General features: G+C 44.6%; 1 protein-coding gene across 8 annotated transcripts in view; it reads left to right on the top strand.

Annotated features, from left to right (window-relative positions):
• Positions 1-22,336, top strand: part of HHAT (hedgehog acyltransferase) — a 281,084-nt gene that overhangs the window by 165,461 nt on the left and 93,287 nt on the right. For all 8 annotated transcript variants that reach the window (XM_057508006.1, XM_057508004.1, XM_057508003.1 and 5 more), the window contains one exon: positions 3,310-3,345. In XM_057508006.1, the coding sequence (XP_057363989.1) occupies positions 3,310-3,345 (36 nt within the window). The remainder of the gene's footprint in view (positions 1-3,309; positions 3,346-22,336) is intronic.

Here is a 22,336-nt window from a genome sequence, read left to right as displayed (position 1 = left end):
TGAGGTGAGTTTCTTGTAAGCAGCATATAGATGGGTCTTGCTTTTTTATCCATTCTATTACTCTGTGTCTTTTGATTGGTGCATTCAGTCCATTTACATTTAGGGTGACTATTGAAAGATATATACTTACTGCCATTGCAGGCTTTGAATTCGTGGTTACCAAAGGTTCAAGGTTAGCCTCTTTAGTATCTGACTGCCTAACTTAGCTCACTTACTGAGCTGTTATATACACTGTCTGGAGATTCTTTTCTTCTCTCCCTTCTTATTCCTCCTCCTCCCTTCTTCATATGTTGGGTGTTTTGTTCTGTGCTCTTTTTAGGAGTGCTCCCATCTAGAGCAGTCCCTGTAAGATGCCCTGTAGAGGTGGTTTGTGGGAAGGAAATTCCCTCAGCTTTTGCTTGTCTGGGAATTGTTTAATCGAACCATCATATTTAAAGGTAGTCGTGCTGGATACAGTATCCTTGGTTCAAGGCCCTTCTGTTCCATTGCATTAAATATATCATGCCATTCTCTTCTGGCCTGTAGGGTTTCTGTTGAGAAGTCTGATGTTAGCCTGATGGATTTTCCTTTATAGGTGACCTTTTTCTCTCTAGCTGCCTTTAAACTCTTTCCTTGTCCTTGATCTTTGCCATTTTAATTATTATGTGTCTTGGTGTTGTCCTCCTTGCATCCTTTCTGTTGGGGGTTCTGTGTATTTCCGTGGTCTGTTCGATTGTTTCCTCCCCCATTTTGGGAAAGTTTTCAGCAATTATTTCTTCCAAGATATATTCCATCCCTTTTCCTCTCTCTTCTTCTTCTGGTACCCCTATTATACAGATATTGTTCCTTTTGGATTGGTCACACAGTTCTCTTAATATTGTTTCATTCCTGGAGATCCTTTTATCTCTCTCTCTATGTCAGCTTCTATGCGTTCCTGTTCTCTGGTTTCAATTCCATCAATGGCCTCTTGCATTCTATCCATTCTGCTTATAAATCCTTCCAGAGTTTGTTTCACTTCTGTGATCTCCTTTCTGGCATCTGTGATCTCCCTCCAGACTTCATCCCATTTCTCTTGCGTATTTCTCTGCATCTCTGTCAGCATGTTTATGATTTTTATTTAGAATTCTTTGTCAGGAAAACTGGTTAGGTCTGTCTCCTTCTCTGGTGCCTCTGTGATCTTGGTTTGCCTGTAATTTTGTCTTTTCATGGTGATATGAATAGTTTGCAGAGCTGGGTTGAGTGACGGCTGGAAGAACTTCCCTTCTTGTTGGTTTGTGGCCTTCCTCTCCTGGGAGAATAGCGACCTCTAGTGGCTTGTGCTGGGCAGCTGCGCACAGACAGGGCTTCTTCTTCCTGCCCGGCTGCTATGGAGTTAATCTCCGCTGTTGCTGTGGGCGTGGCCTGGCTCGGGCAGCTACTCCAAAGTGGTGGAGTTGCGTTGGAGGGGTAGCGGCCTGGAGGCTATTTATCTCTGTAAGGGGCCTCCCTGCTCCCTGCAGCCCAGGGGTTAGAGTGCCCAGAGATCCCCGGATTCCCTACCTCTGGATTAAGTGTCCCGCCCTGCCCCTTTAAGAATTCCAAAAAGCACCCGCCAAAAGAACACAACGACCACACACACACACACAAAAAGTGGCCGCTCGTTTTTCTTTATTCTCCGGCACCAGCTTCAGGCACCTGCTCACTGGTCTTGCTGCCCTGTTTCCCTAGTATTGGGGTCCGTATCCCTTTAAGACTTCCAAAAAGCACTCGCCACAACAACAGCAACAACAACAACAACAAAAAGATGGCCACTCCCTTTTCTTTTGTCCTCCAGCACCTGCCTCCAGTACCTGTTCACCGTTCCTGCTGCCCTGTTTCCCTAGCATCCAGGGCCCCCTGGGCATGCACTGTGTCTGCGCTCTGGCCCGGATGGCTGGGGCTGGGTGTTCGGCAGTCCTGGGCTCCGTCTCCCTCCCGCTCTGCCTGCTCTTCTCCCGCCGGGAGCTGGGGGGAGGGGCGCTCGGCTCCCGTGGGCCCGGGGCTTGTATCTCACCCCCTTCGCGAGGCGCTGGGTTCTCTCAGGTGCGGATGTGGTCTGGATATTGTCCTGTGTCCTCTGGTCTTTATTCTAGGAAGGGTTGTCTTTGTTATATTTTCATAGATATATGTTGTTTTGGGAGGAGATTTCTGCTGCTCTACTCATGCCGCCATCTTGGCTCCACCCCAAGGAATTCTATTTTAATGTCAGTAATCGCCTGCTATATGTCACATGGGGTCAGGTGCCAGCCGTGCTTGGATGTTCAGGGACAGGGACAAGGGTGGAGCTGGAAGCTACAGACAGTCATGGTCTGGCCAGTGAGACTGTACTCTACTGTCCATTGCTAGTTATGAGCAGAGTCATGCAGGCTTTACTCAGGTAGATGGCTCTGCTGGGAGGTCAGCCTGGCAGGCGGGACACAACCTCCACCCTAAGTGTTAGCAGCAGTGGTTATGCCTGGGGACAGCAGTGTCATGATCCTGGACACCCAGTCCCTTTACTCACAGCCAAATCCAAGAGGTAAGGATGCTGTCTAAGTAGTCAGAAGTATAGGGGGAACAGGCATGCTGATTAGGGAAACCAGGACAGTGCCATTCATATGGACCTAGCCAGTTTGGTGGTTTCTTGGGGAAGGCTGTGTCTGAAAGGGTCCACCACTGCTCAGGGCTTATTGGACGGCTGGTGTGAGGCCCACGCACAATGGCGGGCTCAGCGACAATGCATGGAGCTGCTCTCGCTAAAGCAGACCCCAGTGTGTACACGGTGGCTCTCTCCAGGGATGGGGGCTGGGAGGAGTGTGGAAGGACTGAGCCGATCCTTCCCCATCCCTCTTCTTTCCTTTGGACACTGTGGTGCTGTGCTTCTAAATGTTTCATGTGTTTTTGAGTAAATAAACATCTGAGACAACTAGTGTTATGAAAAGACTCACCTATGGGGAAAGTGGTGAAGTCCACCCTTATGGCCTTTATTTTCGGAGAGTGAGAGCTTAGGCTTGTTGAGACACTTTTGCTATCACGAGCAATGTTTCCGCATCAGAATCACCTGGAGGGCTTGTGAAATCTAACTGCTGGGCCCCAGCCCCTCAATTTCTGAATCAGTGTGTCTGATATGGGGCCTGAGAATTTGTATTTACAGCAAGTTTGCAGGTAATGCGGCTGTGGCTTCCCCAGGGTCGGTCGTACTTTGAGAACCACTGTCCTAGAGTAGCCATTTGAAGTAATCTACAAAAGTGTGTAAATTGCCTATTTTTGTTAAGTCTACCATCTCTGTAAATTTCTTTTATTGATATCTTTGCCTATGTCTCCTTCAAACAGGTATTTTGACGTTGGACTGCATGATTTCTTAATCAGGTAAGACCATGATTTTTATTTTAGATATCATTGAATAGCATGTCTATTATGGAAACCCAAGATGAAAATAAAATCCTTGTTAAATGTCTTGATGAATAATGGCAATTGTATACTTGCCAAAAAAAAACCCCACAGAATGTCTAGCACTGTTTTTTTGTGCCTCCAAGAAACACACTTGAGAGTATCCTTTTATACAATCAAAGGAATTTATGTTTAAAGGGATTTATATCTGAAGTGATGGTTACCCAAGAGCTTGGACAAGTTTAATTCCAACAGTAGGCTGCTAGAGAGACAAATAGGAAAGCGCAGAGGGCCGGCCTGCACTTGGGCATTAAACAGCCCACTCACTCATTTTTTCCTCCATTGAATTTAAGCTTTTTGAGTTGAATCTACTGGCTGTTTTACAGTTAGAAAGATACACCTTTGCTCGTAATTGAAAGAGATTGTAGATGGCAGTTTATATCCTAGTTTATTGGTGATTTTTACCAGAGTTGGCTTACAAGGACTATTAATTCCAAATAGCTATCAAATTAACAAAGGTTAAGTGGAAATATACCAGAATATTAACAGTGTTTGTAAGAAAATGCATGATATTTTTTCTGCTATCAACTTTGCTGTATTTTCTGGATTTTTTTTTTGTATTGAGCTTGTATTATTCTAGTAATGATAGAAAATGATCATTAAAAATGTCTGTCAAAAATATATGTGGAGAGCAATAACGGTTGCTGAAGGACTGTAAACTACAGATTACAAGGAAACCAGAAATCATAGAGTGATTTTCTTCCTGCAAATAGGAGATTCTACATGCTAATTAATTCTAAGAGTCGGCTAATAAACAATCTGTAAATGATGTGATTTCTGGATAGGTGTTACCGTGGCTCAGTACTCCACAATGCCTGGCCATCTCCCTGTGGGTACGATGCTCTCCGAGAGAATGTATGTGGTTGGCATTACCTTTACCCTAAACCCACAGCATTTCTTCTGTGCCAGATTGCATATGGTAGTGCTCTAAGGAAGGCCATGCACACCTTGCTCTTACTCCAGGGCCTCATCCCTGGAGTGTGAATCCCCTTCGTGTAGGCCGACCTCTTCACACCTCACGTGGCATCACTCCCCACTAAGCCAAGAACCTAAAGACTCCAAGGAGTCCCTTCCTGTTTCTTCTTCCCAGTTTGGGAGTTGGGGGCGAGTTGCAGGGGGAAGTGGTGGCTGGGAGCAGTCACTCTATCTCTCAGTAATTCCAGGGCGGAGTGGGGGTATCACCCCTTTGTTTGCTGTTCTATTTAGAAGGCAGATCCTTTCTGCTCCCAGTTTGGGAGGTGAAACCTGATAGGGACTGAGCACTGTTTATCACTGAGCACCTCATTGAAACCTGTTGCTGGAACGATGACCCTGAGATCAGGTTGAAGAGGGTCAGGGCACGGCCTGAATGGGAGGTGAGGGAATGGCAGTAACAACTATTTTTAGAAGTTAAGCTCTGAAGAGGAGGAAAGAAGGACTGGGCAGCTGGTGGAGAGGGTGGTTTGAGTGGGGATTCTGTTTCTTTTAAATTGGATGAACTCTTGTATTTAGCCACCAGGAGGTCTTAAGTGCCCTTTAGACTTAGAGAATGTGGTTTCAGTGGGGTGGAGAGAAGCAGGATATGATTGCCAGGGGAGTGAGGAAGCAACGGCAGGGAGTGGTGGTGCCTTAGTAACCCCGGAGAGCAATGGCATATTCCTGTAAATGCATCACTAGAGAAAACGTTAGAGGCCTGAAGAGTCAGGGTGAGGGGCGGTGGGAGTGCTTGAGGAATCCGTCTCACTCAGTGTTGGCTCAGAGAAGAAAGTCTATTTCCTATTTTAAAAAAGGAAATATCAGAGAAATTGGCATAGATTAAAAAAACAAACAACATTTAGTGGCTCCAACAGGCTCTTCACATGTCGTCTGGTTTGTCCGGCTCTATCGAATGCTTAGGGTTTGGTGTAAAAGAATCTGCAGCAGGCCTGGAATTAATCAGCCGCATCTCTTACGCTGATGGACGTAATGTTGGCGTCTCTGGAATGACATAAATTTCCACGAAGCCAAGAGCCCTATCAGTGATCTCAGCCTAGGCAACTGCAAGGAGGGGCATGTTTCCTCTTAAGCTGTTGGAGTGTTCCACTGAGCTCTGGGGCAGGAAGAAGTTGTCACGTTTAATGAAATGTGAGCATTTTTGGTATTGGTGTTTTACGATGACTGTGGGAACATTTCCGGAGCTCAACCCTTCTGCATCTTGTAGAAATCAAAGGAAAGGCTTTGAGGAAGCAGCAATCGCCACTCACTCGGGAATAGCCGCGTACAGCTATTGGCTGGAGTTGACGTGACGCTGCAAAGAAAACAGGCAAAAAGTGACTAGTCTCTTACAGAAGAAAACAGCTCTGTTTCATTTTAGGTACTATAGTGGCTTGTTTAAATTTAGCTGATTTACTTTTGGCTAGAAAGTAAAAGTGATTAGTGATGTTTGGTTTGATTCATGCTGACAGGCATTTTTCAAGTCACCCCGCATTGCAGCTGGCCCCACCCTTGCATGAAGGTATATATACACTACAGTTACTTCCTACCTAATAAGTTCTCCAGGCCAGGGAATAGTTTTAAGTGATACAAGGGTGACATCGTGACTTTGTAAAGAAATCTTGGAGCCTTCCCTCTTCTGTGTTGTCTGAAAGAGTAAATCTGTCAGTTTTTCTTTTATAATTTTTCCATTGCTCTCATGCTTGTATATTTAAAAATCAGAAAAACATTCACCTGTGTTTTCTTCTTCTTTTCTATATTGTTTCTATTTAGTTATTTAATCCATTTCAAATGTGTATTTCAAAGAAGGATCTAGCCTATGTTCTATGTAGCCAAATTAATTTTCTTTGCCATCCTTTCCATTTTTGTCCTAAAGACCGTGGCGAGTGCATCAAAGCCACTGCTTTTGTCTTAAGGAGAATGTCTTGATATCCTGTCAGGATTAGCAGAAATGCAGCATGGGGATCAGGCTGTTGATACATCTTAGGTAAACAGAAAAAGGCAGTGAGCCGCTGGCATGACCCTAAAGCTATTTTAGAAGTCTCTGGAATGGATATGGTCATTAGGAGATAAATTTCATGTAAGTAAACAGATTCTACATGTAGAATGGTGTTCAGTGTAGTACAGGTTCAGTCCCGTACAAGTGCTGAAGTTTATGTGAAATGACATGTGCCCTTTGGAAGTGTGACTTTGTCCCGGTGAGAGAGAAGGTGGAATGAGACTGCCGTTCACTTCCTGCGGCGTCTTTCGGAGCTTGACCCTGGGGTCCCACGATGGTCTGGAGAGGCTTTGAGTCGCCAGAGGGCAGCCGGTTTCAGTGATGTGTGAACTCATGGTTCACTGAATTCTGAAATGAGCAAAAGTGTTCTTGGCTTTCCCGCGGCGCCACCCTGTACCTGATCCATTCATCACACTAGCCCTACCGCAGAGTAGAAGTGTTGTTTGGGCTAAAAAATGTTGGTGTTTGTGCTTCATGAATCACAGGGTAGCTTTCCACCTTCTTTTTTTGAGTACCACAAAGGCCACCACCTCATTTGCTCTGGGCAATGTAGCATTCCTGGTGCTGGGAAAGAAGGCGGCTCACCATCATTTGAAATACGTCTTGGATTGTGTTCAAAAGAGTCCGTCCTGCATGTTTAAGGAGCCACACAGTTAGGTGAAGAAATAGTTCAGGCTAAAGGACTGCTGGGAGGAGGGAAGGGAACCACGGCTAAGCCTCTCTCTCCTGTGGCTCCTCAGGACAGGTGAGACCCGCTTAGGCTCCGAGCTTCCCTGGAAACAGATGTTAAGAAGAGCGTGGGCATTTGGTCCTGGAAGAACCACATGGGAATGGGAAGATAATTAGCATCTGTATTCAGTCTAGCAGCCTGGAAACAACTAAAGTACATGCGTGAAACCATTATGTATATTTTTGTAGGTAAATGTAAAATAAAAGAAAGATAAAACTATTATGTATGTATTTCTAAACACACACACACATACACACACACAGAGGTGATCACTCAGGGGCAAACACCTGATTTGTTACATAGGATTTTTAATTTTTAATTTTGTGAATATAACGTGGAAGTCAACTTTTGTTTCTCTAAGTAAGTCATTTTTAATAATGGTATGAAAAGCAAGTGAGCTGATTAGGAAGCTGCTCCCGCCCAAGGCGAGCCTGAAGTCTGCGACTTCGCAGTCCTCACTCGGCCTGCTCTTCACCTCCCAGCGAGCCCTGGGGGGGCCGCCAGCCCCTGTGTCCCTGCCTGCTGCCACTCAGCTCTGAGGAGGGGCTGCAGACTCACAGCGTTCTTAAAGCCTTTCCTTTCATTCCACCTGCTGTATATGAAAAGCAGTAGCTAATGGTCTGTGTGGTGTCCAGTAACAAAGCGAGTTGAATAAAAAGTGAAGAACACGTGAGTGGAGAAAGCCAGGTCCCAAAGCCGTCCCCACAGAGGCAGTTCATGACAGTGTACGCAGGGTGCTCAGTGATGCTCATGTGCTTGCATGGGGCTATCTCTCCCCTCCCCAGGGCTGTCCCCCCTCTCCATGGGGCTGTCCCCCCTTCCACAGTGCTATCTCCCCTCCACGGGGCTTGCCCCCACCTCCATTGAGCTGTGGCCCCTTCCACAGGTGCTCCCACACCCCGTCAGTTTCCAATTCCTACTGAGTCTATCTCCTTAATGTCTTTCACATCACCCTTTCCTGTTTCTGGAGAAACCTTCATGGTATATTTGGGCTTCTTACCTCAAGAGCTGTAGTCAGGTTTAGTAATATATGCAGATCACTCTGCCCTCATTAACAGTGGGAACTCAATAAGGGCTAGTTTGTCCTTCTGCCTTCCCCATGTTACCTCTGGATTCAGAGCAGCAGGGTCTGTGTCCTGGTCCCTCTCCCACCTGTATGAGTTTAGGTAGCTCTCTAACCTTCTTTGAGCCCTTGACATTACCTGTAAATTGACTACTTATCTGATGCCATCACTTCCTCCTCAGAGCCAGTCGATGATTACCTTCCCTCTGTCAAAACCAGGCGGAGTGTCTGTGTCCTGAACCCACTGCAGTGGGCCCTCAGGCTATCTTTCCATCTCCTTTCACCATTATTTTCCTTTGGGAAATAGGGTGAAATGGGACCATAGGCTGCCTTCTGGCCCTCCTCACATTTGCTGGCTTCTTTGCTCATGTGTTCCCTATACCTGGATATGGGTAAAATTGTAACATTTCCAGAATATCTCGCCTGACTTTAGTACATCTGCGTATCAATATGTGTTCAGAGGTGGAAAGAAGTATGGTTTTAATGCATTTGCATCATTCTTCAGGGGTGGAGAGAAGTTCATCTCCATATCAGTGGGTAATTACCTGGGCAAGGAGGGCTTACCTGTACCTGAGAGGTGAGGGGGAGGGCCGGTTTTGCTTCTGCTGATGCAGGAAAGAGAGACCAGTCCAGACTGCAGTTTGTGAGCAATAAACAGTATTTTAAACTTTATTTCTCCTTTTGATTGATTTCGGTCTTTAGAGGCATTTTGCCCCAGGATTTCCTCTCCCCGGACTTACACTGGAGTGCCCATCCTTCCCCATATCCAAACCCTGCCCCCCTCAAGTCTTCTCAGGTGCTTCTTCCTCCGTGCGTCCTTCCTCTTCCTTCCTAGCACTGCTCCCCAAATTTCCTGAATCCTGGGAATCTGCCAGGATGTTTTGGATCCCCAAACTTTACTCCTGGGGATGTACTGGGTGGAGCCCAGGAGTCAGTATGATCATCATGCACCCTGGGCGACTCCTCAGGGAAGTTTTGAGCCCATAGCTTTAAGCAGAGTTCTTTTTGTGCGTGTCTTACATCCCTTCCAGGCAGAGAGCTGTTTGAGGGCGGAGGCTGAGTCATCTGTGTACCGCTTCGCTGTGCCTAATGTCTAAAGGGCCCTTGAAAAGGAACAAACTTCGAGTTAAAAAATAAATAAGTCCTGGGAATAATGTGCAACATGGTGACTGTAGTTAAAAATACTGTATTGTCTCTTGTAAGATGCTGAAAGAGTAGGTATTAAATGTCCTCATCACAGGAAAAAAATTGTCACTATGTGAGGTGATGGATGTTAAGTACGACTTACTGTGGTGACCATTTCAGAAATATATAACATATAGCATATCATTATGTTGTAGACATCAATGTAATATAAATGTTTGTTAAAAAATAAACTTTTAAGAGGTTTTTTTTTTTAGCAAAACTCAATTTTATTCAGACAGCATCCAATCTGGTAGATAGAAAGGAGTTCCAAGGAGCTGTACAGAATGAAAAACTTTGTAGCCAGAAGGGAGTGGGAACAAGGAAGTTATACTGGGCAAAAAAGTGGGTTAGTTATTTCAAGGTTACTTTCCTTGAGGGGAGGGTGGGGGCCTATCAGGCGGATTATCTACCCACCAGGTAGATGAGGTGATTCCTGATTGGCTGGTTTAAGATTCCATTTCTGGGAAAGCCTGAACTGTACTTAAGTCTCAGTTTGGTGACACAGGGCTTAGCATAAGTGACTCTTGTTTTGGGCCTGTTGTCTTGTTAACATGTTATATGTCACTTATATCTCGATTTAACAAATGATAATGCTTTCTCGTTAAAAAAAAAAAAGAGTAGAACAACAGACTAAGAAGGCTGATGTCCTTGGTGACAGCTGAAACTATTGCCATGTTCCACCATCATTTACTGCCTCCAAGTTCATGTCCACATGTCTAATTACCTCTTCAACAATACACCAAGAAAATACAAGCAGAAGCAAAGGAAAGGACAGTGTAGGGCTATTGTTACTCAGCACAACCAGACACAGATGTAGGGTAAGAGCTGCCTAAGTGTTTGGCACCATTGATTAAAAAAAACTTAGAATGAGTGCATTTCAGTTTTCAAGAATGTAACAGGACTTAGACGCCATCTTCTTGTCTTTTCATTTAATCCGTTCATTTATGCAACTACTTACGTGGTCCCAGCACTCTTCCAAGAGCTGCAAGAAAAGCAGTGACTTGGTTTTGGAAGCCATGTCCTGCCCCCACCCAGCTGGCATTCCAGCCGGTGAAGACACAGGAGAGGAGCCTGCATGGAAGCAGGTGCTGTAATTCCCATGATGCAATGGGGGGGGGGCAAGGCATGGGAGCCCCTTTTGATAGCATGTGCTGGAAGGGTTGCTTAGAGACAGTGGGTGACTTAGAGCTGAGAGATGAGTAATGGGGACAGGGACAGGGGGTGGGGGAGGTGGAGGCGGAGGGCGGGACCAGTTTCAGGAATAGAAGGGAGGGAGCCTGTGGGGCTGCAGGGCAGTGGAGCAAGGAGACAAGACAGTCTGGGGAAGAGGTGACAGACTGACAGCCAGGCTAGGAAGAGGACTGGCTTCTCTTTTGAACCTAATAGGAGCCAGTGGAGGGCTCTAAGTAGGGCAGTAGCACGATCTGATTTACATCTTTCAAGACTCCCTGTGGCAGGCTTCGCCGTGTGTTTAGTGAAGTGGGGAGTTTTGAACCTTATCCATGATGCTGCTGGAGCTCGGTGACCCAGGCCTGTCCTTGCTCGTCAGGAAAGTTTCTTTGACAACCAGCTGCTATGAAAGCTACTTTGTGTTGAGTAACAATAGCCCTACACTGTCCTTTCCTTTCCTTCCTCTTGTATTTTCTTGGTGTATTGTCGAAGAGGTAATTAGACGTGCAGACATGAACTTGGAGGCAGTTAATGATGGTGGAACATGGCAACAGGCTCTCTCCGGAAGCATGGAGAGCGTGCGTCAGCCCTGGGAATTCACCTGGGCTGGCGCTCTGCGGTTTTCTCAAGGTGACAAGTAACCCCCTTGTCGTGTGAGCTCTCAGCAATCCCAACCCTCGCGCCTGCTCTGATACTGTACTGTGGGTCTTCTGAGGCCGTTCTGAGCCTTCAGCGCTCCTGCCTTGATGCCCCTCCCCTTGGCCGTCAGCCACCTTCAGGAAAAGAGGACCCTTAAATCCACAGTGGGGGTTCCCCTCTGGGGCTGGCCTGGAGTCAACTTCCAGCCGCTCCGCTCATGAAACCTGTAGCATCATGTGTCGGTGTATGCTCCCCTTTGTTGTCAAAAACTGAACCCCCTTCCCGGCTTCCCCATCATAGTCACAGTCCAAGATAGTGCTTTTTGTCCCCCAGACTCAAAACACCTGGAATAATTTGTAGTTCTTTTCTTTCCTTAGTGGAATTCTAGGATGGAGGGCCTGGACGATCATGCCCCACGTTTTTTTCAGCTCTTAGAAGATTTCTCAGATCCACTCTTGCTTCAGTCCTACTGCCACCATTTTTGAGTATCTTTTACAAGTATCTCCATGGCTGTGTTATATTGGGTTTGTTAATTTAAAAATCCAGATTAAAAAAAACACCAAAATTAAAGAAATCCTTCACACTCTAAATGTTGAAGTGCATAATTCACTTCTGACCATACATAGCTGCCATTGACACAGATGTTCCAGTGAACAAATGTATCTTTTAAAAAGAAATTAAAAGAGCCACTGGTGAATTATTGAGAAAATTTGCAATGTAAAGTCATAATTTTAAGTGTAAAAAGCTTTGAATCGGGGATGTTGCTGAGCAGGACAAGCTGTAAGATCCGTGGTCTATACCTGCTATTTACTTGATAGGCAGGACATTTGTTAAGTAAGTGGTGGTGGGGCCCTTTTTGAATTCTCTTCCGGATGCCTGGGGAATCTGTCTGCCTTATGGGGTCCAACGCATAACAGACATTCAGGCCATGTTTACGGAATTTGAATCTGATGAGAGATATCCATGTGGACTGCAACCAACGCTGTTTCCTTTTCTCCTACGGAGTCAGTGTGGCAAGCGGGGACGGTCTTGATTGAGAAGGCAGGTTCCCAGGCATGCTCTGGACCAGCAGGTTGTGAATCCCTGGTGATCTGGAGAGTAACATGAAATCCCAAGGGAAGGTCAGACCTCCAACACAGATCCTGAGGAGAAAGAAGAGCAGTTCGCCGCCAGCCTGGTTTCAGTTGTGACTAGGCCGTTTAAAATGCACTTTCAAATCTGAAAGCCCATAGCATCTGTTTCTAATTGAAAGGTTATTTGTAGACAATACGTTTTTCATGGACTGACATTTGTATGTTTATTAATACACAGAGTCTATTGCAGTGAAATCCATTTCGGAAATGGAAACAGATAATTATTTTTGAAGCTTTTAATCATTTTTTTAAAGCAAAATAATGAACTAGAAAGCATTTAGCTGAGGAAGTGCATCTGATTATACAAGCAAATTATTCAGCTGGGATGAGGTGTGAACATGCATCGTCTACTTCTGCCTGCTGCAGGGAGATTTCGTGTCTGATCTCTAGGTTCTGTGACATTTTTCACTCCCATCTGATAATTCAGAGGGCCACAGTTCTAGACCTGGCCTTTCCATTCGCTTTATGGCCTTGGAAGGTCACTTGAAATTTCTAGGCATCAGTCACTTGTCTATAAAACACCATACAATTTAAGAGGTTTCTTCTGGATTTGACCTTGTAGATTATAGATTATAGGATTATGTGACCTGATGGGAGTAGACAAATTCCTGTGAGCGCTGAGCAATCCCAGAACTCTTGTCCTCCTGAAGATTTAAATCTAGTGTAAAATACTAGATTTTCTGTTTCATTCAGCACCATGCACAGAGCTCCTACTGTATATAGAATACATTAAGGACAAGGAGGCACTTCAGAGACAGCAACTGCTTAATTTTTCGGTGGTCTAGCTGGGGAAGGAAAACAGACATTTGTGACATAATCAGAAACATTAAGCTGGTTGGAAATGCCAGAGCTCGAGCATTCTTTAATAGTTGTGGAATATGGAAGGAAGGAGGAGTCCTAGTGGAGAATCTGGAAAATGGGATGAAGTCCTATTTATATTTCCTTATATCTATACAATATTTATAACTGAATAATGGGACTTGGATTTTTTACTCTGCTTGCTGAGCCAAAACTGGACTATTTATTTTCTTTCAATCCAGTTTTTTTGGAGTACAGTTGGGTGGGTCTTTCTCCCTCACTCCATTTGTGAGTGTCTCGATGCTTCTCTGTTCCCTTCGTGTTTGAAAATCCCATGACATCTAGTACCACTTTGTTGAGCATAAGTGTCCTGAGAGGTGGAACGGTGCTGATCCTTACTCTTTGGCCCCAGCGTTGATCACTGGCACCTGACCTGGAGCATAGCATGACCAGGAGCAGTTGGTTCTTGGCTGTATTGCCGGTAGCTTTGCTGTTTTGACAGTACAGGTGCTCCCACTGCTTCAGAAGGTAGCACCTTCCGTCACTGTCAACTCCAGGGAACAGGTGTGGGTGAAACCACTGTATCACGGGAGCTGCTCTTTGCTTTATGTCGGGAGACAGTGTTTGCAGTGTTTAAACATGTTTTCCATTACCGCTGAGACTGATAGACAACCTAAAGCTTTCACATGCTAAGAGCTCTGCAGTCCTGTTCCGGTGCCTCTTGCCGGGCAGGCAGGTGAGCAGCAGCTTTCTCACCGTGAATGCACGGTGTGCCCACAAGTGTGCTTCCAGAGCAAGGAGATCCAGTGATGCTCTCACTGCCTAAAGTTGGGAATCTTTCAAGGTTCAGCAGTCCTGCTCATGAAGCTCCTGGATAAAATGAGGTTTGGGGATCTTCTATGATTTTGATATCCTTGACCTTCTCTAATAAGGAAATTAACAGTTTGGTGATTTGGCTTCACTAAGATTTGTTCAATTTCTGAGAAATCAACCCAGACCCTGAGAACTAAAAACGGCCTAACTTCCATGAGTCTGTGTTGGCACCTGGCAGCTTGCTGTGGTGTCATGATGCAGACCGCTCAGCGGCCATCACTGTGGGCGACAGGGCTGGGGAAGGGGCTGGGGTGAGGCGGACCGGAGAACCATCGCTGCCTGTCTACCCCACAGGGCAGCAGTGTCAGGCTGGGGTATAATGTGGAAGAACATCTTCCCACACCTGCCGGCTGCCCCAGTGCTGGGCTAATTATGCTCTTCATGGCTTTCTGCTTGGCACTGCCGGGCAGGCACCTGCAGGCCCTGCAGGCCCAGAGTGGCATCTGGCTCCTTCCCAGCTCTGATGGCTCACGCAGAGCCCGGTGAATTTTCTTTGCAGACATTGTTGTGTGTCACTGCGCTAGTGCCCTGATGGGTGTGCACTCCTGTTATATTTCATTTCATTACCCAAGGACACGGGGTGATGATTATTCACATCACACAGAGTACATTTTTTCCCAAAGGGTTTTGCTTTATTAATTTACTTATCTGCTCTCCTTATAAAGCATAACAATGGAATTCCCAGAGAAAGCCCAGATATGTAGGGTTTAGATTCACAGGTCACATCAATGTCAGCGTACTCACAGAACTGGACCTCCTGTGTCTAACTTCCTGGTCACCTACAAGGACTCTCCAGATTGGGTTAATCCCTCTTTGCCGTCCATGGACGTAACTACCAATAGGAGGCGCTGTTGGAAGTCACTCTTTGGTAGAGGGTCAACTTTGCATCTATGTTTTCTTAACTAGCTTTCCTAAGTAGCCCACTGCTTTTTGTAGGACTGCCCAGTTGCATTGCGGTTGGGGGACAGTGGCCTGTCTGGAGCAGAACCAAAGGAGAGATGGAATCCTCACCGTTAGAGGTTTCTGCTGTTGTGCCAAGTTCTGGGTAACAGGACCTGGCCTCCGAGGCAAGGAGCTCTGCTATGTGGCCATGCCATGGTGCCTTAATCAGCCTCCATTCCTCATCTGCTTAGGGAAGACAGTGCCTAAAGGACAAGGCTTGTGAGGATTGGGTTAGACAATCTTGGTGGAAGAACTTGCTACCACTGTGAAGGATTATAAAGTTAATTACTCGCCTGGTGCTCTAACCTACTATGTTGTAATTCGGTGGGATCAGGAGACTGGGAAACATGATCATTCTTTCTGGCCATTTTCTAAGGTAGAAAAACATGTGCCCTGTTCTCAGGGATGTAAAAGAAACATAATAGAGATATAAAAAAAATAACCTGCCTTTCACAGTTGATGATTCTCTGGACATTGGCCGGAATCCCTGTGGTTTGGGAGAGGGAGGGAGAAGTAGGTGAGGGGAGGCCAGTCGGCTTGGTGTACAGAGAGCGCTGGCTCTCATCAGGCATCAGACACGGAGCGGCCTTTTATAAGAGGAGCTACTTGGTGTGTATTCCTTATGCTGGTGTGTGTTCCTTATGCTGTATCTGCCTGGAAAGATGGCAGAGGTTTTGATTGAATCGTTTTTGGAGTTGGAGAGAATCCCCGTGTATAGTATTCCCAGGGGTGTATTTCCAAGAGCCAGAATACAAAATAAACAACATTCTAGACCAACCCCAAATACCAACCACAGAAAACATACAAGTGTGTTTAATTGTTGCAACCAATGGCATAACCACCTTGGTTCTGAGTTTCAGGCCTGGAAGAGCAGCTTGGGGCACTCAGGGCCTAATTCCGGCAATTACTCAGCCAAGCCAGCTCCCTAACTCCGGACGGGCTTGGAGCATATGCATGTCTGGTCCAGCCACTGCCTCTCCTGGCCATCCGAGCGCTGATGGCTAACTGAATCGGTTGTCTTACAGTAGCAAAATTCCTTTTAAAAATGTGTTCGTCTTTTTAAATGGGAAAATACTTTTAGAGCTTTACTGAGCTAATCACTGAAGCCATTGCTGTGAAATCTATAAGTAACTATGCAAATGCTCTGAGATGTTGTCTGAGACAACTGAGCACATTCCAGCCCAGAGACCCTCACTGTCCCCCATCCCTCCAACCCAGAGTCTCTGACTTCTTTTGCTTCCCAGGGGCTTGCTCCTACTGCTGTTATTTTGAGGATGAGTTTCAGAACATCTTTCCAGTGCCCTTTCAACACTGTGTGTCTGATCAGAAAGAATGCATCCAGTTCATCCTGGTTACCCACTGGGGAACCCAGCTGTCTGCTGTTCTCACATGTGGCTGCCCCAGTCATGCTGGGGTCAGCGCCCCATCTCTGCCGGAGGACTGAGGGCCTTTCATCTCTCTCCTGCATGGCGTCATCCTGGGAGAAGACCGAAGAGAGTAAAAGCTGTCCTTTCTCATTTGAGCTGGGGACGAATTTGTGTATTCCAGCCAACAGAAAGTCAGCATCGTGGGGGCATTCAGATAATGGGTGCAGTGCTAATATGGGTGATCAGACAGTAGCAAAGACACCTGCCAAATAATCCCCCCATGGGATACTGTTTGAGTTGGACTTTTGCTATAAAGCAGGATTTCTCAACCGTGGTGCTATTGACATTTTGGACCAGACTTTTCTTTGTTGTGGAAGGCTACCCTGTGACTGTAAATGTCTAGCAGCATCTCTGGCCTCTACTCACTGACTACGAGTAATTTCCTCTGGTTGTAATAACCCAAAATGTCTCCAGACAGTGTGAAATGTCCCTGTGGGGTAGGGGAGGGGAAGGAGAATTGCTCTTGGTTGAGACCCACTGCTGTAAAATAGAAGGCCATGTCTGGTTTCAACCTGTACATAAAAGAGGCTGTGAAAAGAGTGGCTACAAGCATCAGGTTTGAAGTGATGTGTGCCTGTGACCTCTGATCCAGCCTCACCCAATTGCCCACAGTAATGGTTAGACAACAATGAAAAGGTGAAGAAGGTCAACTACAGAGTCAGATTGGAATTCATCCTGTTGTTCAGAACTGTCCTTTAATGTGGCATCTGGCACTGGTCTGAGAAAGGGGACCGGTGGCCCACTCACACTGTGCTTTTGAGCCCCTCCCCCCTCTCCTCATATCTGCCCTCTAGTTCCGGAACATGCTGTGTGTCCCCCAGAAAAATGACCACCTTCCCCACCCCCAGAGCTGTTGGGCTTTGTCTCCACGGAACTATGGTGTTTCCATCCCTTTTCGCACCTAATGTGGAGACTCCTGTAGTCAGAAAGCAAGTAGACAGGAAGTGGGGACGGGGATCGGACTGTCCGGGTGTGTTTGTCGCTGCACAGCCCTGCAGAAGTCACCGCTGGGTGTGAAGGCGCACACAGAAGAGGCCAGCCCCACGTGTCAGGAGCTGTCCCTTTCATGTGTCATGCTGGTTAATTGATCAGATGAGCAAGGAGATGGGGTAGAAGAAAACGCCCTCTGGGGACAGATGGATTCTGTCATAGAATTCCGGTTAGAAACCTGGGCTTGAATAGGGTGGGGGCCCCTCATCTGGCTCTTCATGCGCATTGCCTGAGAAGCAGATTCGGCTACTGCTTAAGAAGAAGAGAATAAAGTGAAATGCAGCAAACTGTTCCTTTTAGTTTTTTCACCTGAAGAACAATTTTGAGAAACTACAGTCCTTTGAAGTCCTCCGTTATTAATTTTATAGAGAGTTATTATGTGGTTCTTTTTTTGTAATTAGATGCTGTAAAATTCTTTTAGCAATTTTCTTTTCTTCATAATTAGAAATAATGATTAGAGTATCTTTTATATTGCATGGCATTTTTCCTTTAACCAGTTGTATGTATTTTGTGTTCTTTGGTTTTCTCCATGTAGACTTTAATTAGAATGGATTCATTACGTACCATAGTTTTCTGTTATAATACATCATGAACAGGAGTTATTTCCATTACTGAAATACAATGCCCAGTGTAATATAAAAAAGTAAAAAGGCAATATATATATTATATATATATAATATATATATACATACTCTTTGTTGGTAGATATCAAGTTATTGATAGATGCTAAGTCTGAATACATTTTGCTTCATCCAGGGACTTTACAAGAGGGAAAAAACTAGGTAGCCGTCGAAAAAACTTCCATTATGAAGTAGAGGGCACATCACCCCATGTCTCAGGGAGAAACTAACTATGAGATGATTTATTGTAAGAAATAGAAATATTTTTAAAATTCTTTACTCCCTCAATATTGATTATAAAGAAGATGTGGTATTAAAGAAGTAGGAATAGCAAGTCATAAATAGAGGAGAAGAAGGGAAGAAAATGGAATTATGTGATATAAGAATGGGTTACAGGAAAAATAAAGATGCTCTCACCTAATTGAAAACCTCTTTGGAGAGCGGAAATGTCAGAACCGACCCTTTGCAGTTTCATCTCATATGTGGAAGGCTTGAGATGCTCTTCCACATTGTAGAAAAACAGACATGAAGAGGATGAGAGAAAATAATAAATATGAAGACTAACGATAGAATTAGTGAGGTTCATGAGGATGAAACTAGAACAATGAGAGCAGAAGAAATGTTAAAAAATAAAATAAAGAAGAAAACTTTTTTGGGCTTAAAAGGACTAACCATAACAGACAAAATACACAGAAAGGAAGCCATATGGAGGCACATTCTGCCATAATTTTAAAATTACTGAACAAAGGAAGAAACTTTCCAAGTGGGGAAACGGGGTTACTTATGAGGAGTAAAAACGTGTCAGACGTCTGCTTGGTAACATTTCATGCCAGACGCAGGGAAACAGTGTCTCCTGAGGACTGAGAGGAAAAGACAGTGTGGTTCAAGAATTTTATATCCAGTGCAGTTGTTTTAATTTAAGTATGAAGCCAAAAAAGGGATGCTCTCAAAATGCTTTGGGGGTGCCTGCTGTGGCCAAGCCCTCTTCTCATAGCATCTCCTTCACCCCAAAGGACGTGTGGGGGTGCACAGGCACTTGAGCCAGCCGTGTGCCAAGTCATCTCCAGCTAACTTGGCTGGACTGGAGTGACCCTCTCTCCCGAGGAACCTGTGACTTAAGATCCGGCATACAGAGATGAGCTGGGCCAACTAGATTCTTTTTCAGAGATTTTGGAACAGAGAAAATGTTGTGGTTGGTATTGAAAGACTGAAGCTGGCAAGTCCTAGAAGTGAGGGTATGGTTGGCACCATGGCACGTCAGACGCTGTGCACACTAGCCTTCCGTGTGTGGCAGAATCTGAGGTAGAGAAGCTGTCTGGTCGGGAGATACAGGAGAGGAGAGCATCTAACTACAACTTCTAATTACAAAATCAATTTATTGCTAAAATCTTGAGGTGAGCAGCTGTGAAAGGAGGCAGAGCATCTCAGTTCCTTTCTTGTTCCCGTGAAGCCCTTTTATCCTTTGAATATCATCCATTTCCTTGCAATAAATCCTCTTGGACATGAACATGTAATCTGTTCCTCCCAGTCAAGAAAGGTTCTTACTCTAAGGGCCTTTTCAGGTAATCAGGGACTCAGGAAGTATACCACCTTGCCACCTTTAATTGAAAAGGTTGCTTAAGTAGAATAAAAAGTATAAATCAAGTATTGAAAAAGTATGAAAAATTGGATTGCTGTGTGCAACTGTCATCAGGCTTAATACTCAATTTATTGCTAAAATCTTGAGGTGACTCATCACCTAGTGAAATATCCTGATGTCTTAGCCACTCGCGTGACATAGAAGATGATGGAAGGTTTGGTGTTTCTTTTCACAACAGCATCTAGATGAAATTTAAAAGTAAAAGAATGTTGCTAAGGATCATGATTCTTAATTTAGGCAGTAATCCTGTAATCCAATATAAGAGGTGTTCTGGAACAGCCTCTCTCCCAGGTAGCATTTATCATAAGAATTATAATTGAATTTAAATAGAACTACAACAGTGTGGCAAACGTCTGAACACCCACAATGTGGCCTAGAAAGAAAACTGGGAAAAAACATACCAAATATTGACATGGTTTTCTCTAATGGTAGGACAATAGGTGATATACACATGTACACACAGCATGTGTGTGTATATGTTTGTTTCAAAGACTATTGATTTTTAAATGAAAATATAAACTTTATATTAAAAAATTAGAGACAATGCTGAACATCATTTCCAAATAAAGACATAGTAATGACTTATTGAGTACTTACTATGTATTGGACACTATGCTTATGCTCTTTATCTCCCCAAATCTGTGAATCCCATAGAGAGCGTATGGGTTGTTGCCATTTTGTAAATGAGGAAACTCAGGATCTTTGAGGTTAAAGGCTTGAACAGTTCTCACAGGCAATAAATGGCACATCTGGGGATTTGAATCCAGGTCCATGCCTCTCTCAGGGTCCTTTTTCCACCCCACTGTATTGCTCTTCTGAAGAAGCCAGGGACTGAGATGGGACTGGGCAAGCATGTTATTACAGCACTGGGATTCATTGCTACAAATTCAGGGATTGCCTTTATGTATTTAAAAAGGAGTTATTTGGAAAAAACACCAGTTTTATAATATGGAGGAAGTCATCCCCCCTCCCTTGCTTTTAAGCTTCAATTTCTTGGTGAAACCAGGGCCTTTGATACCCAGTTCTAACATCTTGTCACTCTTGTGTTCTTGAGCTTATCTGTGCAAGCAAACCATTGGGATAGAGGCTTGTTTCTTTATTGTTGTTTGGTTTTGCTTTGTTTGAGATGGGATAAAAAAATGGGTGGGCAACGTTGTAAAGTCCAACTAGAGAGCATTGTGGTTAAGTCCCAGAAAGCAGTAATAATTACAAAATACACAGTATGGATTGAACAGTGATCTGGCAACACAGGGTTAGTTTTTTTTAATCTGAATTGTGCATTTTCATGGAAAATTCTAAGTTTTTCACTGTAACCTCAGGTCATAACACATGTTCCAATATAATAGACATTTCATATAATCTATAGATATTTCACACAATCATTGTGAATAAGTCCATTGACCCTGACCACAAGTGAATATCTTAATGTTCTTCTATTTTGGCACCTGAACACATCACATTCCACATGTGTATTAAAGGGTTCCATAGCCTAAGAGCCAGGACATTTCCCCTACCTGTATGTATAAAACTGGCTAAGTTGCTCCACCCCTTGGGCCTCAGTTTTCTCATCCATAAAAATAGGTTGAACAATGCTCATCCCAATATTTAACACTCTAGTCAATGAACTTTTTTTTCCTTCATTTTTTAAGAGTTCTTGATTCCTCTTGACTGACAAAATATGCAGAAAAGATGACAATAAGAGCCAGCCTTTATTGAGTACTTTTTAAGTCAGGTGTTTTTAAGTCTAAGTGTTTTATATGTATTATTTCAGTTAAACCTCAGGACAACCTTTTGTAGTTGGAAAGTACTTTTATTACTCCAGGTAAAGTTAGAAAGTTCAGAGAGTGTAAGTAACTGCCCAAGGTTTAACAGCCAAATAGTCACTCAGGAAGTTTAACTCTAGGACCTACATTGGCTGCTACGGTAATATTAAGTTCACATGGGGGTAGTGGAAGGACCCTGTACAGCTATGCACACATGAGCCTCTGAAGATGGCTTAGGGTGATCCCCTGAAATTGGTACCTGTGCAAAATCAGTGAAGCTACCCTCTGGAAACATATATGCATAAAAGTTGACTGTCCTAGAAAAGAATATCCACTTTCACTAAGAGAGCTTAGGTGGAATTGTCTACATGGCTCAGCCCAGGGTCCACTCCATATTCCAGGTCAGCCATGTGACTCTCCCTCTGCGCATGTCTTCTGGGCTGGCCAGGGAGTCTGCCAGAGTTTATTCCAGTGGTTGCCCATAGAGTCCTGGTGTATAAACGGGATGATTGACAGTTGGTGGATTCATCTCCCTCATCCCCTTGCTTTCTCTCTCTCCTCTCCTTTGACATTGTCGTGCTGTTTTCTCTGCCTCCAGCTCTGCTTTCTGGGTGGCAAAGGAAGATGCAATTCAAACTTTTTAAAGATGGGTAAGAGAGGAAGTTGTCACTATTGACAGAAATGATACCTTTGCATCCTTTAGACCTTGATTATTCTGCTTAGCCATCTGCCAATCTCTCCCCACCTCCAGGTGGGGAACAAACAAATGCACATGGGAGATTTTGCCTCCAATTGCTGAGACTTCTTGCTGTCACCAAAGTGTTACCCCTGGATTTCCTGAGTCATGGTTATCTCACTGGTGTCATTATATTTGAAAAACACATTTTGGCGTCCTCTCCATTTCTGCAGATGAATTAGTTTCCTTTCCTGTTTTTGCCATTTTAGTGTTAGGTTTAGGAAATTAATAAAATTCTGAAACTTTTTGCTG

The sequence above is a fragment of the Manis pentadactyla genome, chromosome 9, assembly GCF_030020395.1.
Source record: "Manis pentadactyla isolate mManPen7 chromosome 9, mManPen7.hap1, whole genome shotgun sequence".
Taxonomy (NCBI): domain Eukaryota; kingdom Metazoa; phylum Chordata; class Mammalia; order Pholidota; family Manidae; genus Manis; species Manis pentadactyla.
Note: the sequence above shows the minus strand (reverse complement) of the source record. Positions and strands in the feature narration are given on the sequence as shown.